General features: G+C 35.0%; 1 protein-coding gene across 2 annotated transcripts in view; it reads right to left on the reverse strand.

Moving 5' to 3' along the window:
- The window catches only part of USP22 (ubiquitin specific peptidase 22), a 267,180-nt gene that overhangs the window by 144,691 nt on the left and 105,295 nt on the right, over positions 1–17,194 (reverse strand). For both annotated transcript variants that reach the window (XM_072597603.1, XM_072597602.1), the window contains exon 2: positions 12,450–12,582. In XM_072597603.1, the coding sequence (XP_072453704.1) occupies positions 12,450–12,582 (133 nt within the window). The remainder of the gene's footprint in view (positions 1–12,449; positions 12,583–17,194) is intronic.

The following is a 17,194-nucleotide window of genomic DNA, read 5'->3' on the forward strand; positions in this document are numbered from 1 at the left end:
TTCAGTCCTGGAGGTGGAAAGGAATGAATACTAAAAGGCAAAAATACATGTTATTACCCTCATTATTTTTTAAAGTTTACATGGATATACATTTTCTGTGTACTTTTTCTACTGGGAGAATGATGTGGTGTTTTTTTTTAATTGTTCTAGGAAATTTAAATATTTTTCCCCCTGAGCCCTCAATAATCACAAGCACTTTTATTGCACCATCCTAAAAAATAGTCCCTTTCATCTGCACTGTCCACCCATGTTTTTAACCATTTAATTATCTTGGGTCTTTCTTTCCTTGTCAAGTATGTTATCTGCCATCCTGTTTTCTATTGCATTGATTACATTTTTAGTCATGTACTGGAGCACTGCAAGGATAAAATTTGGAATTAGGGAACTTGGTTTAGAATCCTATACTTATTACCCTGGATGCAACATGATAACAGTGGAGAGAATGCTGGATCTGAGTGAAGAAAATTTGGGTTTAAATCTCATCTGCGCTCCTGTATTAGCATGAATAAGTCACTTAATGTCACAGAGACCCAGTTTTGTCAACTGTACTGGGGACAACAGTACACGCAATGAGAAGTTTAAATGGATGCGTGTGTGTGTATAAAGACTCTCCCCAAATGAAGTAAAACTTTTGGTATACCCTGTGTCTTATGAACACACACACACAATATATATAAATATATTTTAACCCATATAACCTCAGACAATTTACTTCCCAACCTTTGCTCTGAATTTCAACTGTAAAATAAAGGGTTTGAACTAAAGGTTCCCTCAAGTCCTTTCTTGGCCCTGTGTTCCCAAATTCTATATATTATGTCAATTCTACTGAATTTTATAAGCTTCCCAGATTTTTTGGCTGCATGCAATGCATTCTATAATTCTTCTTGTAATTTTTATTTCTTAGGCGATTTCACTTCTTCCTCTCTATTGACTTGGATAAGTCCATTTAATTTTCTTGCACTGTTTTTTCAAATGCAACTTTTGATAATAGTTCAACATATCTTTTCTTCAGGTATTTTTACTTTTGCTTCTTTCATGCCATAAAACTTTAATATATCAGACCTCCTCTGTTTGCTATCTTTTTTGCAGAATTCTAATTTTCTTATAAGAATAGGCTTCCTTAAAATGTCTCATTATGACCTTTTCCTTGAAGATTTTTTTCCTACCTTCTCAGGTAGAAAAAGAAGTCTTAGCACTTCTTAAATTGACTGTGATGTCATGTCTCAAAGATAGAGGACTTTTTTTTTTTTAAATCAAGGTTATGGCCCATTTTCAAATCGTAACAGAATGTCTCCAACATTTAAACCTCAAAGAAATCATGGCAGTACACCTTCATAATGCTATAATATACACTTATTATAAACTCATTTTAAATTATTTTGTAATCTCCTAGATCTATCTCAACTACAATTACAGGATTCTACAATTCCAAGAGTTTTTGACAACTAGATTCAAGTCTCCCTGGATCCCTTTTCACTTTTTTAATCCTATGACTCTAATAATCAATTCTGTAATGATAAAAAAGATAAAAAGATAAGACTTTCCCCAGGTAACTCTATCAAGATCAGTATCACAAAAGGGTTAGAAGAATGAATTAAGAATATATTCATTCTGCCACCAAGCCCCTAATTCCTGCTAATGGGGAAGAAAAAGCTAGGACAGTTATAGCTTGGGTGGATAGCTTAAATTAAAAAGTTTTGAGATGCAACAGGGCTAAAGTTGATCATCTACATCCACAGTAAATCTGACACAAATATGGTGAGCCCCTATGGGAACAAAGGGTCGTCAAAAAACAGCTGGTGAAAGCTTTCAAAGACAATCTGTTTTGAGATTGGGCTTGTGAGTGGCCGCTGCATTTACAGCCTACTTGACATAGAAAGACCCAGTCTCAAAAGAAAAAGACAAAGTTCATTTTCTGAATTTAGATTTGGAGACTTGAAACATGAATAGAACTCATAAATGCCATTCTTATAAAAGGGAGGAAAGGAGGGAACCACCACTGTGAGGACAAGGAAATGTTAGTAAACCTGGGAGCAAAATGGGTTACAGTTAGTCAGTTTTCACATCAGAAAACTCATACACAAGTACTGATGATGTTCAGTCATTCAGTCATGCCCAATTTTTTATGACTTGCCCACAGTCCCACAGCTAATGAGTGTCTGAAGCTGGATTTGAACTCAGATCTTCCTGACTCCAGGTCCAGTGCTCTACCTATTAAGACACCTGGCTGCCTCCAAAGTATTTATAATACCAAGTGCCTATTAGACATTTTGAACTAAACTCAACACGTCCAGAAACTGAACTTATCTTTCTCCCTAAACCCTACCCACTTCCCAAATTCCCTATTACTACAGAGGTCATCATCATTCTCCCAGTTATTCAGGTTATCCTAGACTCCTCATTCATTCTCACCCCACATATCCAATCTGTCACAAAGTTCTGTCATGTCTACCTTCACAACATCTTTCATGCACCTACACCTATACAGATATCTGCTCCTCTCAAACAGCCATCATTCTGTGCACGCTTTCAATTACCTGGACTACTTCAACAGTCTGATGGGGGGTTTCCCTGGCTCCAATCTCCAGCCCATCCTCCCCTCAGCTGCCAAAGTGATCTTTCTAAAGCACAGTTCTAATCATGTCACTTCCCTTATTCATTAAGTTAGTGGGCTCTCGATTACCTCCAGGATCAAATACAAAATGCTGTTTGGTTTTAAAGCTCTTTACGCTTTGGCACCTTCCCAGTATTTTTACACTTAACTCCCCTCTACATATTCTACAATCCATTGTCATGACACCTCACCTCCTAATTCCAAGTCTTTTCACTGGTTGTCCCCAACCCTAGAATGTTGTCTTCCTCCTCGCCTTTCTCTCCTACCTTCCTTCAAGATTCAACTTGTGCTTTAACAGAAGGCCTTTCCTGGCCTCTTCCAACAGCTACAGTCAGTGACTACCCTCCTATTACTACCTAAGACTACCCTCCTATTTAAACGCAAATTCCATATTCAGAGTGGTGAAGTCTCCTCCATTCAAATATAAAATCCCTGAAAGCTGGGACTAGGTCTTTTGCTCAGTATCTTGGGCTCATAGTATAGTATCTGGCACAAAGAAAGTACACAATTAACTAATATTATTTATTATGTTATATAGTATATTGTTATATATTTTTATATTATATTTGATGATTATATATAACAATAATGACAGATGATGGGATATTTTATACTCTGATGGGAAATTATCAACATCAAATTTCTTTTATGAAATCCTATATTATGTGAAACAATAATATTGAACACAAAATTTTTACTTTCATTTTCAGTGTTCAGAGCAGCAGGAGATTACATGGAAAAAACATAAAGTGAAAGTGGAATATATAGAATTACAGTTATAAAATTAAAAAAAAAAATTCACCTAAACTTTTAAAGCATCAACTCAGAGGGAGAGTATGTTTTTCAGTAAAATTTGACAAGACAATAAGAAGTAATATTATAAACAAAGAGGAAAGAATACTGGACTAGGAGTTAAAAGACCCACATTTTGGTCTCAGTTCTTCTGCTAATTGGCTGTGTGATCTTAACAAGTCAACTCTTTCTTGGGACTCTGGTTCAGATGTGTGTAAAATGCTATGAAATATATTTAGTTTCAATAGTCCCTTCATTTTGTAGTTACCAACTCGGGGGGTGGGGGGTGGATTAAGCTTTATATGACTTTAACATTAAGGTGAATACTCCAACACTGTCTTTATTCACTATCGTATCTTCCAAAGTTCTAGCCATTCCACATTCATTTGGTATAATTAACAACCATTTATATCATGTGCTCATATGTAGCACTGTTTACAATTCCAATCAATACAACAAACATTTATTATGCACATTTTACAATATAAAGGCACTACTGAGATAGGAAAAAGGAGAGGGAAAAAGAAACTAATCCTCACTTTCAAGAAACTTTCAAAAGGGAGAATGCAACTGATTTGAGACCAAGCAAAATGTCATTTTGACTAGAATGGAGAGTGTGTAAAGGAGAACAATAAGAAGTAAGAAAAGAATGGTGGGTAGGAGCCTAATGTAGAGCTTTCTATAGCTCAGGATTTGGATTTTTTATTTTATCCAAAAGGCAATAATAGAGCTGCTGAAAAGCTCTGAGTTTAAGGGGTAGCAAAGGTAGAGTTGTATTTTAGGAATAGCAAATTTGGCAGCTGTATGGAGGATATAATATAACTGAAATAGCCATTCAGCAAGCATTACATCTGCCTACAGTTTTAGAGAGAACATATTTTGTTGCATTTACTGATTAAAAGTCATTATCTTTGTGATTACAGGATTTATCGTTTCCCAAGTAACAGAAAGAGGTATCATTCACATGTAACTAGATTATTAATAACCACATACTAATTTCTCTACACACTTTATAGTCAATTGAACTGCTCATGTAGTCAGTGAATAGGGGGTAACAGAAATAATCTGGATCATTTTTGTCATAATTTTTTATAAAAATTAATCAAATTTTTAAAAAAATGCAAGGAATATGAAGCTTAGAATTTTATGTAAGATCATTCATTTGGTACTCCTTAGTGTTCACTTGGTTCACCTGAACATTTCTGTTGACGGCTACTAATAATAAAATAAATGGAAGAACACATCCTTTTAAATAGTTTAAATTGAAATTGTCATATCATAAGAGAAATATGCCCTCTAGTGGAAAAGGGTTTACTTCTCACGTGAATATATAGCATCAAAGAATGTGCTAGATGAGATTTGTATTTCACTGCTGAGTCTTTTAAAAAAAAATTCTACATGTTTTGATGCATCAGGTCCAGCTTTAATTCAAAACGTTTCCATGATTCTTACCCCCTAAAATAGCTAAAAGTAGATATTTTATGTCACTACATGGGTTTCATTTTTATTTAAAGGGGGTTATGCATTAAAATCCAAAGCACTTGGCATAATAATACCATCGCAATTGACAAATGAATGAAAATATTCACTTGGCATACCTTGTGGGCGAAGTATGTCATACAATTTTAAAGGAAAAAAAATCTAGGCAAGGAAAAAGTAGTATTAGGTCATATTGGATGAGCAACTTTGGAGCAAAACAACAAAATAAAATAAACAACCCTAGATAATGAGGTAGCAGAAAAAAAGAATAAGAGAAATTCTGGTGCTTCCCAAGCTAGTAAGTATTGGGAAAAAAACACCATCTTCAATACTTGGATGGCAGTTGCAGCTAAAATAGAGAAGAATTTTTAAAAGCCAGCTTCAGACTGCAGTTTCTGCTGTAGTTTCCATGGCAACTAAGATCAGACCAGTCGAAAGTGGGTGATTTTTAAAAGTCACAATTTAAAAATATATAGTGATTTTTCAAAGAACTACATCCTTTTTTGTATAAACATCAGAAGCAGAGATGACAAACTAGAATCGAGCTACAGGGCTTCAGTGATACTTGATTATTAATTTTTTTTAATAAGTCACAGGTTTCTTTGTTGAAAATTTCTTTCATGAATATTTTCAAATTTAAACCAGGCCTTCACATTCCGTATTAAATCTCAATGCAATCTGATGAAATGACTTCAAGGTTCTAAGCATGAGGTTGCTGACTTCCACTGCTGCCTTATACTTTTGTACTGCCCTTCAACCTAGTCTGGAACGACTCCCTCCTAAGGCAGTTTTTCCTTCCATAACAGTCAAAGAGACTGAATCTTAAGAGACAACACATGCTAGCAACAAGGACTAGAAAATGGACAGGAATTGTGAAGACTATTCTTCTCCAAACAGAGGATCTACAGTGTGGCTAGATACCAGATATGAAACATTTATATGGGCAGGGCTGGTGGATAAAGACTGCTCCCTCTGCTTTGGAGTATCAAAATTACAAAGTCCTACTTGGAAAACAAACATTCCTCTTGGTGAAGTAAGCTACCTCAGCTAGGGGGTATAAGCTATGGATTATCTGTTGTTGGTGAGAATGCTGATGGAAGCAGTTTTTCATTCACAATGTGCATCTGGGCAAAGTGAGGCAAGGTTAAGAGTACACTGTGTTTCTGTCCCCCTACCTCTAATTCTGTTATTGTCCCATAGACTTCTAGTTGATTGCTATCCTGTTTCCGTGGCATCTTCTTTCTCCTCATTCCACTCAAACATCTTACATTCAAAGGTCTATCCCATCGATCTGTTTAGCTAGTGAGGATTAGAACTTTCCTCTCTCTCCCACTATGTGTGTCAAGATGATGAATGTGCAAAGAATAGAAAAGTTGAGATCACCATAAGTAACTTGCTTCAGAATGGAAGAATCAATTTTAGATTTCAGAAATCAACTTTAGATGGCATTTATCCCTCTCTGAATTCTTATAAGAATCAACAACGAATGAGAAGAAATCCACTAAAAATTTTCTAAATTTAAATCCAGCACTTCTTATCTCAGTCATCCCGTGGGCAGATGAGTGAGCTGTTTTAAAATTCTTTAACTATATTACCTGCATATTTTTAAACCTCATTAAGATACCCTCAGGCCTAACAAAACAAAAATAAATCTGACAACATAACATATGCATTCAAATGAAGGGTCCTGATACCTACCACCTTAAGAGAACAACGGGTTATAGACAGCTCTAAATCTGTTCAGAAGGCTCTTCAATTCCATGCACCATTATGTATTAAGTATACCACTCTCCTCCCCTGCCCCCCACCCTCTACCTTTGAAAGACCTCATTAGCCTCTTTCTGTAACAAAGGCCTGTAGGAAGGACATTGAGGTCTGAATTAACAGACACTTAATTGACTGAAACAGTACATTTTTATAAATACCTAGTATCCACCCAGAGCTTAGAGTGATGTATACGCAAAGCAAAAGAATGCACTTAGAGCAACACCAAAGCCAAGAACATGTACTGTCTGACCACAAAGTCCCCAACAGCTTTCTCTACTACACTGAAGCTGTTCAGATGAGGGAGGGCATAAACCTAAAATCCTCAGGTGGCCCTCCCCTATTCAAGTCATTGCCTTACAGCTCCCTTTCAGAGTCAAACTCCTTGAAAATCTGTCTATACTCTGCCTCCATTTCCTCTCCTTTCAACCTTTTCACATAACCAGAACCTCTCTCTCCAAAATTAACAACAATCTCTTAATTGCCAGATACAATTAATTTTTTTCTCATTCATGTTTTTTAATTTCTCCATAGTGACCACACTCTCCTCTTGGCTATTCTTGTTTTCTTTCCTTCCTCTCTGACCACTACTTCCGGACTAATAGTGGGTTTTCCCACCAGGATCTGTCCTGGGTCCCCTCCTCTCTACATATTCTCAATGACTTTAATAAGCTCCTACAGGTTCAATCATTAAATTGATGAAGGAGACTCCCAGCTTTGTCACACTTGGCATTCCATCGCCTGTCTTCTACACCTCACCTCACCTTCCCTCAAGAAGCAATTCAAACACCACGTTCTATAATCATGATTTCCTGAATTTTCAACTGCCAGTGCCCTCCCCCCATCCAATTAACCTTTATTTAACTACTTTGCATTTACTTGCATTTATTCCAGTATCTGAGGATCACCTGGCTAAATCTGAAACCGGACTCGTGACCAGAGGGCTGCCATTATTATTTATTCCATTTAATTTATTATTTATTATTATATACTATTTATGTTATATATGTTATATATTATTTATTATTATTTAATATATGGTCGTTATTATTTTTTCTGGCAGTGGCAACTTGTGAGGACAACAGGCTTACCTCAACAAATGAAATATGAGAGTTAAAAAAAATGCTTAAAGTTGATATATAAGAATATAACCAATTTATTTGGTTATTTGTTCATTTTTTTAGTTTATTCTTCTTCCCTAGCACCTACTAGTATAGTGCCTGACACACAGATGTCACTTAATAAATGCTTTTTTGTGTATTTTTTAAATACACTGGTTTGCAACCTCAGCCTCATCCTCACTCCTTTACTCCACATATCTAATCCATTGCCAAGTCTTGTGGATTCTACTTCTCCATCTCCGGCATTCATTTCCTTCCCTCCACTCAAACAGCAACCACCTTAAATCAGGTTTTCCATGGTCTCATCAACAACCTTTTCATTGATCTCTCTGCCTCAAGTCTCTTCCTTCGCTAGTCTTTGAAGCTGTCAAAGTGATTTTCCTGAAGAGTGAGCATGTCACTACTCTGGAGACTCACTTGTTTGGTATCGAAAGCCCCTCACAACCTGACTCCAAGTGACTTTCCCAGGTTAATCACACAATACTCCTCTTCATTTCACTCCATGATCCAACCAAACCAGCCTTCTTCCTGGTTCTTAAACAAACAGGCCAACCCCCACCTCCACACCTTTGCACAGCTGTCTCCTCAAGCATAGAACATGCTTTCTTATGCCCTGTCTCTTGGACCTGCTAGCTTCTTCCAAGTTTAACTCAAACGTAATCTCCTACATCAGGCCTTCCCAATCCCCACCTCTCCAAAAGTTAGTGCTTCCCTTCCAAAAATTATCTATTTTACTATATGTTACAAATATACATTATCACACACACACACACACACACACACACACACACACACATATATGTATATGTGCACATGGTTTTTTCCTCCCGGCTAGATTCCTGAGGACACATCCACATCATGTAGGGTAGTACTGACACATAGCAGGCACCTAATAAACTGTTTGACAACTTAAACTGGATTCTTTTGATATGTTTCTTAGTCAAACTACTGTCTATTTTTTTATGATGTCAGGAAGAACTTACTATTAGAACTGTTCAAAAGTAGAATAGGCAACCTGTTGAGGAGGTAGCACTTCTGAATCTTTGAAGATCTCTGAAGGTGAGATGACGATCTGACCTAGACAGCTGCTGAGAGTCCAACCCTGAAATTCTATGCATCTATGAACACTGGGTTACCAAATTATGATACTCATTCATCTTAGAATACAAGAGGGATTTAAAATATTTGCCTTATATGTTATTACTACTAGTCAAGGACATAAATCTAGTTTTCTGCAATGTTACTGACTACTAAAAATATGATTCCTCCCATTATAATATTAAGTATGATATGTTCATTAAAGTCTTATTTTATATAGGCTCTGATTCTGTCTGTGCCTGACGTCTGAGGTTCACCCTGGCTAAGACTGGAAAGAGACTTGCTAGTAGAGGGGCTGCCCAAAAGGTCATGCTTTTTTCTAGCAGGGGCACTTGTGAGCATCACGGGCGTATCCCCACAAATGAACTAGGAGAGTTTTTAAAAAATGCTTAAAGTAAATAGATAAGAATATATGTCTCTGGATTTCCTTTTTCCTCTTTTGTTTCAATATTCATTTCTGTACTCCTCTAAAGTACTTTATTACTTCTACAATATATCATATGTCAACAACGCAAAAATTCACTCAATTTGTCCTCTGCGAAATCCTTGCCTGTAACATCATTTACTTGGCTAGAACTCATTCATGTTCTGAGCACATTTCAACTTCTAAAAGCTGTCTACTTCTGAAATATCTTTGTGTATATATCTAAGGGCAGTTAGGTGATGCAGTGGATAAAGTGAGAAAGACCTGCAATGGCTTAAGACACATAAAATACTATTGGCAAATAGTAAGTGCTACATAAATGTTAGCCATTATTACATTCAAGATTCATAGCATATTAGAGATGGAAGGGGCTGAAGCAACTACCTACCCCAACTCTATCATCATTTCACAGATAAGAAAACTGAGTACCTGAAGAAGAAGTTACTGATGTAAATTAGACCCATTTCCAGGTTCCAGTTTCTTCAAGAAGCAACACTTCCCCTAATTACTCCAACCAATATTCATCTCCCTTTCCCTAAATTACTACTAAACTTATAATTCAGTATCACAAAATTAATAACCTATATGTTCTTTAACTTTTATGCTTTGTTCCTCAATTAACCTGGAAGTTTTCTGAGAGTAAAGCTTTACTTTCATCAGTATTGGGCACAAAATAGAAATTCAATAAATATTTGTTGATTAATATGGAAAGAAAGCAAAGGAAAAAAATGCTTAGCATTTCATTATCTCATAATGTAATATCTTTTGCCAAGTTCTGTTTCCAATTAACCACCAAATTACATTAACTATCTCCCAAATATGTAGCCTCTCTCAAGTTAGCATCTTTTTCACATAGGAAGCACACAAGACCATAAGATTAGAGAATTCCCCTTTGGTCTGGACAGTTCTGTTTGAGTCTTTTCACTATCTTAAATATTTTAGACTGTTCATATCTTTTTATTAAACATTAGTATCAATAAATTTTCATCATAACACTCATTTATATAGCACCATGATCTCTTTAATGAAAAAGATGTTAGAGCCATCTAAAAAAATATTTTGCCTATTTCTAGCTTGCCTGTTTGCAGTTTCATGTCAATGACAGCCAAAATGAAAAATTTATTTTTGATTCTATAAACACATATAAACACCTCCATACATTCTGTTGATGTAATCTTTTATAACAGGATAATTTCTTTTCAATCTATTTCCCTTTACTGTAATTGTTGGTACAAAAGGTAATCAAAGTAAATTGTCTAATGAACACTCCAAGAAGAAAATTCATCACAAGCTCTTCAAAAGTTCTTCTTTGATACTGTGATTTAGAAGTGACCCTAGGTTTTTAAAGGCTATGACAGCAGAGCAACAAGTATTAGCAAATCCTACACCAAACTAGAAAAGTCTCAGTACTGGTCTTTTAATAATGGACCATAGAAACCAGCAAGATCCAACACCAACTTGGTCAAAAGATGATTAATTTTCTAGCCACAGACACTCACAAAGGCTATAAAATAAAGAAGAAAAGGGAGTGTGATACATGTGACCTTTATCAACATTTCTAGTACTCAAACCAACAAAATCACATGTTCTTTTCTTTTTAAGTATTGAAATAAATTATATTAAAAATGGTAAATCAGTCTAAATTCCAAGCTGGGTCATTCTGACAAATATAAAAATGCCACAGAGTAGATGACAGAATTTAATTTTTTCCTTAATGACCAAATGATGTAAGGTTTGAGGATAGTCTGTAGATTTTAATTATGTACCTTTTTCTTGATCTCAATTATCAAGCACAACGTTTACTAAAATAAAAAATTTTTATTACAACTACGATTTCCTTACCTTTGTGGAATTGCATTTAATTATACATTGTGTCAGTCTATGGATATTAAAATACAATCTGATACTAACTGCAGATACTCAGTGTCTACAAATAGATTTAAACTACTTAGCTTACAGATATAGGTCAAACATAGAAGATGAACTATTTGTCTTAAATTCTTTCAAGGACTTTCAGAAACAAAAACACAAGTCACTCAGTTTTGTAAAAGCTCACTCAAAGATTCACTTTGAATATATGGGATATTTACTTTAGGTAGTAGCACTATTTCCATGGATATTAACTTGGCTCATTGAGTCTATAAAACCATGTAATAATTTTAGTGTTTGACCATATTGTGTTCAGTTTAATGATGACTTTCCAATAGAGTATTATGCCACAGTGTTCTCAAAAGAAGACTAAAAACACTTTTAATTATACTAGCTAAGACTACATCTTCAGTTACCTATGTTTCCATAGGTTTCCTTTCTTTCTATCATGACAAATTAAAAAAATAAATTAAATGTGTCAAATTGGACCTCTTAAGAAGGCATCTCTTCTGCCAATGTTTAAGTAACCAAATAAGTTTGCCTAAGGAAGAGACAGAGAATTTTAAGTAGCTACAGTCAGAGAATAAATTCAAGATTCAAACATTGGCATTCTTTATCAAATCAATATAAATCTCCAAGCTAAAAACAAAGACTTTTCCAAGTTTCTGCATTTTAACACACCACAGAAGCTAAGCGAAGGTGCGAGAATCTGAAAGAATATATTATTACTACCAACAGGTATATAGAATGTGAAATGTGCTGTTTTCTTGATGCCATATGAAGGTACTATATAACTAAATAATCTATATGTAATATAGATTATAATAATCTATATAATCTATATCGATAATCTATATAAAGAACTCCAAAAGCAAATACTAAGCTTTGACATTTCATATGTTTAAAAAAAGGCATTGAAAGTGTTAAAAATTAATTTAATATAATTTTTAAAAATTTGTTGGATAAGGGCAAGGAATGTACAAATTAGACCCTAAAAATGTATACTTAAATATTGAAAAAGAAATCAGGTAAATTTATGACCACTCCCTCCACTTCTGAATGCTGTTCAGTACACACTCATGAAATGCTCACAGAGCTCACAACATATTATAAAATAAGGAGAAAATAACGATCCAATGGAGAAAGGTACTTTTTTTTTGGAGGGGCCAGGGAGGTTTGGTAGAATTGTATAGGAGAAGAATGTCAACTTCATACTATCATTCAAAGGAAAGGAAGCTGTGGAGAGAAAAATAGAAAAGTCTGCAGAGATTTCAAGAAAACAACTTACCCAAGTTATGTCGCTTTGTCTTTGCGTGCTCATGAATATGTTTCTTTGTAAAACAGCCAAAGAAGACACAGTAGAGGCAAGAGTGGAGTCTATTTAAGTGGGCGCCACACATATGACAGATGCAAGACTTTGCCTGGAAAACAGGGAAAAAAAAATCAAAATCAATAAAAGCCAAAAATGCAAACATAAATAATCGGTCAAAAGGTGCAGGCCAACAGATCTGGAAGGAGAGTCTGAGAAAACCTTTATTTATTTATTAACTGGGGCCCAATCTCAAAAAGGACAAAGAACAAAAGAAAAATTTTATTAAAACAGAACTATGATCTCTAAAGTGGTTTTTAGTTCTTCAAAAACAGCCACACACTAATCGCACTTATCTCACAATCTCACCTACTCACACATAGACAAGTATCCAGTAATCAAGATAAATGTCACACTACAGATCATGCATTTTATTCACAAGAGAAGCTCTAAGTCTTTAGGAACGCCTTTAATATGAAGTGACAATCAAGAGCAAAATACCAAACTTTTCAAAAATAAAACTACATCATAGTTTACAATTCTATAGTTCTTTTCAGGTTAATACAATATTCTCCTCACAATTTGGTGTAATAAGCAATTCAAGTATTATTTGCTCATTTAACAGAGGGGAAACTGAGGCTCAAAGTGACTTGCCCAGGGTCCTACAACAAGTGAGCATCATACCCAGAATTTAAAGGTAGGTCCCTCAAGCTCTTTCTACTACCCTATGCACTCTCTATAGACACAAAGACTCAAAATAACAGAGCACAGAGACCCATACACTGCAGGGGCAACCTCACATCTCAAAAGAAACAATGGATTTTCATAATGATGATTCAAATTATGTTCAGTATCCTTTGGTTAGGAAGCCAGGGAAGCATGTTTTGATTTTTTTATTTTAACAATATTAGATGGGCATATTTCTTAAAAGTTTTGACACATTTTAGAGAGGTTGGCTTTAGTTACAATATGCATGACTGCAGAGAGTACCCACATTGATGAGATCATAGATCCACTGAAGTTTAGATTACCTAGAAAATTCACTTGAATTGATGAGCTTATTCCCTAAATTTAGACCCCTGATTTATAAGTTATTTTATACCAAATGTTAACACTTCTTTCATAAACACTGCTTCCCAACTTGTACATGACTACTGTGAAGAGGCTACTCTTAAGAGGCTCACTTCAATAAGAAGTGAATCTGCATCATGGTCTTCATTAGAAGCTACACCATCCTTCCCCAACAATCACCAGAAGAGAGCTAGAAAGACATTTGTGCTGTCTTTTGGTTCAGTATTTCATAGATATATATCACTAAGATTTTTTCCATTTTCAAGATACATTCTTGAACTAAAATTCTCTAATAATTGCTTCTGGGTGAATTGGGCTGAACAAATATCTAAAAGATAAACCAAGTTAAAGACTCTCACCATGTTTCTACTCATGAGTTATTTTGATAAGCTTTGAATTAAAAAAAACTTTTCAGGTTGGTAAGTAGGTAGTTTCAGGGAAAATTAAGATATTAAAAACATCTACTGAATAACAGTCTAGGCAGAAAACAACATCCTTCCTTCATTCTGTCCAATTCTGCACCTTGTATCACTTGAAATCATTCGAGCAATACTCCTCAATGTAACATGCTCACTCACCTCTTCTGCATATACTTGTATTTCTGTGCACAAACATATGTACTACTCAGATTCCTTGTGCTATAACTACACTTGCAAATTGTAAAACTTAAGTAGGAAATAGTACTTAAAAGGCAAACTGAACTTCTTTCTTATTGTGGATCTGAGCTTCAAGCCTGCTTAACATTAGCCAGTTATCTTAACTGCAAAATTTGAAAGAACGCTTTCTGGATAACTCTGTAATATGGTTTTCCTAAACTTCAGCAAATACACTTTTATTTAAATACTATTTATATGATAATGATATTATACATACCACTTAGACTAAAATACATGACTTTATAATGAGCATACAAAATATTTACAATCTTTTCTCCTTTAATGGAAAACTCCAATAAGTGCCTTTCTTCTATATATAACAACACTTGTATTAACAATCTTGTATTAACATCTCAACTACACATTTTGTTGTCAAAAACAAAAAAGTTTTGTGCTAAAATAATGTCAATGCTAGGCAAGAGGCTCATTATCAAACAGGAACCGTTGGCAACAGGTCTCGGTTTTGATTGGGGAGGAGGAGGGGAGAAGGTAGCAGGAGAATGGGTCAGGAACAGTCTCTCCAAGAGGGGAAGGTCATCACCAAGGGTGAGCAAGTAACTTGACTGATAATTTGTCTTGGGTCTGCCTCTTTTACACACTTTTTAAAAAATCCAATTGTATTTGAAAAATTCAACTGAATTGAATTTTTACAATTCAATATATTATCTGTTTCAGGTTCTTAGCTTTATTACCTTAACTAAGCACAAAAACCTCAGCTGGAGGTATCTGCCCTGGGGTAGGGGGAGAGAAGCATTTATTAAACACCTACGAAGTGAAAGATATTGTGATAAGCACTTGACAAATATCATATGATCCTTATAACAACCTGAGAGGTAGGTGCTTTTATTATCCCATTTTAGAGTTAAGGTAAACAGAAGTTATGTAACTTGCCTTAGATCACACAGTTATCAAGGACCTGAGGCTAGACTGGAACTCAGGTCTTCCTGGCTCCAGGCCCAATGCTCTATCTGCTGTGTCACAGTGGAAAATAGCCACTGTATGTGCAAGCCAACACTATTTTGTGTAGTTTAAAAAAACAGTCAACAGTCAATACTAAAGGTGCTTCATCTGAATTTCAGAAGAACTCTGAAAGATCAACTGAATTTTTTTACTTGTTAGTTCATTTAGTTACAACTGATTAAATGCTAAGGATTTTACACATGATTTGATTTCTTACCTTTGCTTATAGTTATTGAAGTTCATAATAAAAAATTAACCTTTATTCTCAGAAATTTCATCAAGTTATTGTCATATTACACAAAATCCCCCAAATAAATATAATCTATACCCACAAACACAAAAGTATTTCACAATATTTGTGAATATCAAAATTTAGAAATGTGGTATAAAATGTGATTTAAAAATACATCTTGTATCCACCTCCCAGATTTGTTGTGAGGGTCAAATGAGAACATTTGCAACAATTTGCAAAGCTTAAGTATTATATAAATGCCAGTTATTTTAAAAAGTCATCTGGGTAAATCCATGAGATCTTGGAAGGGCTTCTTACCCAGTGCTCATCTTTAGGATTATTAAGATCAGTATGTGGAGGTGAGAAACTGGAAGAGAGAAGTGGGATAAAAGAAATCTTCAAGGGCAGGAGTGATGGGAAAAGACAGCTCAGGCATGTCACGAGAGCAACTGAGAAGAGCTAAGAAGCCCAAGGTGTCACACTCCTCTCATAAATATTAACTGAACCAAAAGAAAACCTCCAGCACAACAGAAGTATCCTCTCTGGAAAATTTATGGAAAGTCAGGGACAAGAGAGGACAAAGTGATCACCCCAAGTACTTACATTGCTGAGGTCATAGATTTCAGAGATCCAAAACTAAATAGCTATCTGTATGTTCTCAAAAGACACAATAATGACCAAATGGCAAAAAATAACAAGAAACCTTGTGACTATTAAGCATGGATACACTAAAAGAACTGGAATATATTCAGAACAGTTGTTGAATATGGCCTGAAGTTGCTTAACCATCCCTGAGTTCAGTTTCCTTATCTACAGAATAAGAAAGTAGGACTGGATGACCCCTAAGATCTCATCTAAATCCATGATCCAGGATTCAGAACCTCAATGATCAATATGCCTCCATATATTTAAACACATTCTGCCATTCCCCTGCAGATATGAGAATATTTTACAATACGCTGGACTGGATCCATCTAATAGAGTAAGTCAGGCCTTTTGGAAACTAACTTTATGACTCCAATATTCTTCTACAGGACTGTGCTCCTGGGAAGTTACAAAAGTCATATATTCCAAAGACAAAACTAAGATTAATACCTGAGTTAACTCACTGCTCCAGTAGTCTTTCTTCTAGGGATCAGAGGTTTACACAACACATAAAAATATAATACAAATAGTAATTCATGTTTTAAAACCAAACACAAATCCAATGCCAGATATTTCTGGTTCTTATTAGTATAGGCCAAGCTGGAAGCTGGAAGTAAAGGGACCTATAGCCTGAGTCATTCAATTTCCAAACTCAATAAAGCTATTAAATACAAACCAATGCTGAGTCATTTCATTCAAGGATGCAGCAGAGTCCAAAAGCAACATGACGACTTCTCAGTGACTCATCAATGAAGACAACTGCATCCATAAATATTTCGACATTTTAAAAATTAACCTCTTCCATATTCTTTGTTTATAATAGTTAGATGAAATCATCTAAGATGGAGGATTTTTGGAGAATGTTTTTGATATTATTTCATAAATTTCTATTAATCTTTCTTTCAAACACAGCACTAGGCACAGCTAATTAGCAATGTACACACTCACCAAATTAATGTTGTATGTGTAGTTACCTAGTAGTAAATTATTAGGATAGGATCACTCTGAGTTTACAAAAAGAGAAGATAGGTAGTGAAATTCTATTAACAGATCCCTTTATGATTTCCTCATTGGGGGAAAAAAATAAAGCTCCATTTCTGGACTCCCTGTTTAGATACTTAACTACAGTATACACAGACCATTATCAAAAATCCATGCAT

This window comes from Notamacropus eugenii, chromosome 3 (assembly GCF_028372415.1).
Source record: "Notamacropus eugenii isolate mMacEug1 chromosome 3, mMacEug1.pri_v2, whole genome shotgun sequence".
NCBI lineage: Eukaryota > Metazoa > Chordata > Mammalia > Diprotodontia > Macropodidae > Notamacropus > Notamacropus eugenii.